Genomic DNA, 4,282 nt, shown 5'->3' with positions numbered 1-4,282 from the left:
TATAAAGACTGAAATAAATGGAAATCCAAAGATGCAGTGTTTGGTGAATACAGCAGATGAATCAGAACTTCCCAGCGAAGCTGCAATAGTTTTTGCCTGGTTATCAAAGAAACATGCTGTCTTGCATTATCATGATGGAAGATTATGGGCTTTCTGTTGACTGATTCTAGACACTATTTATTGAGTACTAACTTCAGTTGGTCTAGTTGAGAGCAGTACATATTCATTTGGTGTGGCTGGTGGTGGTTCATTTCACTTGCCCCACAGTCTCTTCAGCTTTTCATTGTTCATCACAATTTATTTTAAAAACAGACCATTTTCATTATGTTTCAATAGAGAATCACAGGTGGAAATATGGTCAAGAAGGCTTTATGTGGAACCCTAACATCAAAGCGATTAACGTAACCAAGTTGGTGCAAATGATTTTCAACACTTGATTCGGATATTTTGAGTGTGGTGGCTATCTCCCATGTGATATAACATTGAGTAATCTCATTTCATGTCGCGATTTAATCCCTGTCAACTGGTCTACCCAAACGTGGAGCATCGTTCAGCCAGAAATCTCCAGCACAAAACTTCACAAACCACTTTTGACATGTTCGATCACTCACAGCAGCTTCTCTGCAAATCTTTGTATTTCAGTTGCATTTTTATCTTTCTTGATATATTAAATATGCCCAAAATGGTATATGCATATTATGCCAAACATAATATGCCAGAAATGTTCCTTTTTTCTTCTGTCTTCAATATTAAAATGGCCACACAAAAATTCACCAATTTGATAAATTTTTTAAAAATGCACACTGATACGTCAGCAGTCACAATACAACCTAACAAAATTGTTTAAAACAAAGTTAGAGACAGCTAAACACTACTAGAGCCATTTTACAGGAAAAAAACTGAACGAACTTTTGGCCAATCCGATAGCTTCCAGGATTCACCTGGAAGTTACAGGGTTTAAAATTAGATAACTTGCATGCATGCTCAGTTGTTCAGTTCTGTCTGACTCTGCGACGTAAGGACTGTAGCCCGCCAGGTTCCTCTGTCCACGGGATTAGAGAAGAATGTAAGAGTGGGTTGCCATGTCCTCCTCCAGGGGATCTTCCCGATCCAGGTATCCAATCCGCGTCTCTTCTGTCGTCTGCATTGGCAGGCAGATTCTTTACCACTAGCGCCATCTGGGAAGCCCTAACTTGTGACAGTTTTGTCTAAAAAAAGAAAGAAGTACTGGTCATGTGAGGCATTTGTGAGCTCTTGCATCCAATCTGTCCCAGCTCTAAGTATCGGAGCCACATTCTAAGACATAAAGTTTTGGATCTCAGTCAACCTTACCTGAAAAAACAAAACAGCGCTCAGCTTGGCAGCTCATATACAAAAACTGGAACAATGCAGAGATCAGCACAGCCCCCATACAAGGACAACTTGCAGATTTGTGAAGGCTTCCATATTTTTAAAAATATTTATTTATTTTTAATTGATAAGTCATCCATATTTTTAAGGGTAAAACAATGAAACAAGAAGAAGAAGCAAGGCTGTGGCCCTGCCCACAGCTGTTTCTTTGCGTTCTCTCCTTCACCTTGTCATTTCTCAGGAGGCTGCCAATTCTACACCCATTCAACTGACTGCAGATGCCCACTGGTCCTCCTTTAATGGGCATGTTTAGGGTTGGCCAGCAGGTGACTTGTTGGAGTTGCTGCAGAGTCTTAATGAAGGCTTTGGATGGCTGTCCTAACCTTCCATGGGGCTCTGCCCACCTGCCAGGAAGGAAGCCCTGGGAAAATTCTTAGGAGACACCCAACACGTTCTTATCACAGGAGCCTCATGGAAGGGATGGATTACCAGCCATAGGCAAAGCAGCCTCTGCCACATCTTTGAGGTTTTCTTTTTTCCCTGTGGACCGCTGTCAACTCTTGTCTTCCCCATTCCCTCCCACCCACACCCAATTCCGCTGTTACAATGTTAGGAACAGATGTAGGGCCACAGCTGAGAACTCCAGGAATTTAAGTCACACTCATCTTTCACACGTTTTCGTCCTTTTCCAGTCCTTGTTTTCTATTCACTTCATTGCCTCACCTTTTTGTTCAATGACTTTTTATTCTATGTTTGTTCGTAAAGTGGAAGCCACCTGAAGTCCTTTTGGGAATGAGGCAAATGCTTTTAAAAATTAGGAAAATGTTAGCTTTCAAAGAACTCTGAAATTTATCAGCAAATTAGTGAAGGCATACTTTCTATATGTTCTTTTAAGGGTAAAACAGAAAAAAGTAACAGAAATGCAAAACACTGCCCCTAGCAAAAGGAAACCTATTCAATCAGCAACTGAAACACTGGAAATAAGAATTTATCCCTACCAAAAATCAGCTCCCAGCTTCAGCTCCCAACTCCACATCTCTGTACAAAGAAAAATATCGAGGAGAGCCTGTAATAAGTTAAATTGCTCGCTAATGAGAACCTACTGTATAGAACAGGGAAGTCTGCTCAATGCTCTGTGGGGACCTAAATGGGAAGGAAATCCAAAAAAGAGGAGATACGTGTATACGGGTAGCTGATTCACTTTGCTGTATGGCAGAAACTAACACAACGTCATAAAGCAACGATAGTCCAATAAAAATTTTAAAAATGAAATTAAAATGCTCAGCAGGAAAAAAAAAGCGAGGTGATTGTTTTCTGTGCAGTGTACAGTGGTGTGGATAAGATGTCCCTCGCCCCTTGAACCATTTTGGCAGCAAACTGATGGGAAGCCAGAGTCTTTGAAACATGGAAGCAGACTTGTCCGCTGAGAGGATGGGCCTCGTTTGTCAGAGAACACATGGATGGTCCCTGTGGTGAAAGTGAGCCCCGAGAAGCTATTTCATGGCCCAACCCCCAGAACCTGCCCACGGGACCTTTATTTGAAGAGAGTCTGTAGACGTAATTGGGGATCCTGAGATGAAGTCGTCCTGCCTCTCCCAGATGGTCTCTCAAGCACACTGAGATGTGTCCTCAGAAGAGAGACACAGAGGAGAAACACCCGGGGGCGAAGGGCCCGTGGGGATGAGGCAGAGGCCTGGATGGTGCTGCACCAGCCAGGAAGCCCAGGGCCGCCAGAAGGTGGAAGAGGCAAGAAACAGACTCTCTTTGGAACCTCAGAGCAAAGTACGGCCCTGCCCACAGCCTGCCTTTGGACTTTCGGCCTTCAGGCCCATGAGAGAATTCACCTCTGTCAGTTTAAACTGCTAGCTTTTCAGCCATTTCTGGGGGATCCTGAGTGGCATGTGGAGCCTCCCACACAGAGGAGCTGGTGGGGGTACCAGGGTCGGGGCACGGCAGCCTGAGCAGACCCTCGGTCCGCTGTCCCTGTGTGGACCGCCTCCACCGAGGCCGTGCACATCCTCGACATCAGTAGCATCGTCAGCCTGGCTGGGGCACCACCTGTTCACACACAAGACGGTCCTTCTGAGACACCCTGTCGGTGTTAGATAAGCGTCTGTGATCCTCCTGATGTCATGGCTAATGGATTCCAGCAGCCAGCTTCCTCATGTAGAAAGGGGATGCTCCTCACTGTTTACAGGGACAAGCCTCAGGGCTGGATGTCTCTGCATCTCCTCTAAATATCACTCTTTGCAGGAAGATGTAGGTGTCTTAAGAGACTATGGGTCCTGCTGGCTAGGTGTGTCTATCAAGGGTGGTCGGGTGATTTCCTTCCCCCTCCACAAATAGGAAAAAATAACTCCGCCTGAGTAGGCAGGATTTGGAATGAAACGGCTTTGCTCTGTTTTATTTTTCAGGCCAGGCTTCGAATGCCAAAAGAGCAACTGGAACTTTTAAAGTGAGTGAGATGTTCTCATGTGTGTGACTTTCTGGCGTGTGTCCAAACACTGAAATGCTTTTGCAAAATTATAAAGCTAATTTCTACTTCTGTGGATCCTTCTTGAAGGGAACGTACACTGGGAGATGCTTTCAGTATTATTTATTTTTTTAAATGGGATAAAATTAGAAAAATAAGCCAGGTTTTAAATACCTGGAATAGAGAATTATGAAGCCATTAAAATAATTTAAAATATATTTGGTTATCTGAGAAGTGTAGTGGGACACAAAATTATTTTGTTATTTAATACAACTTTTTTGCATGGGATAAAAACTTTTACAAAAATTCTTAACAGTTTCTATTTCTTCAGCAGTTTTACATTTTCCAAATTGTGAACATATATTGATTCATACGTTTTTGTTTGCTTGTTGTTTTTAGTTACTAAGTTGTATCTGACTCTTTGCAACCCCATGGATTGTAGCCCACCAGGCTCCTCTG

General features: G+C 43.2%; 1 protein-coding gene across 1 annotated transcript in view; it reads left to right on the top strand.

Moving 5' to 3' along the window:
* Positions 1 to 4,282, top strand: part of SUN3 (Sad1 and UNC84 domain containing 3) — a 40,547-nt gene that overhangs the window by 21,489 nt on the left and 14,776 nt on the right. The window contains exon 4 of the mRNA XM_010831037.1: positions 3,765 to 3,805. Coding sequence (XP_010829339.1) covers positions 3,765 to 3,805 — 41 coding nt within the window. The remainder of the gene's footprint in view (positions 1 to 3,764; positions 3,806 to 4,282) is intronic.

The sequence above is a fragment of the Bison bison genome, unplaced genomic scaffold (genome assembly GCF_000754665.1).
Source record: "Bison bison bison isolate TAMUID 2011002044 unplaced genomic scaffold, Bison_UMD1.0 scf7180017864522, whole genome shotgun sequence".
Lineage (NCBI taxonomy): Eukaryota > Metazoa > Chordata > Mammalia > Artiodactyla > Bovidae > Bison > Bison bison.
The sequence above is the reverse complement of the archived record's forward strand: the minus strand, read 5'-3'. Positions and strand labels throughout refer to the sequence as shown.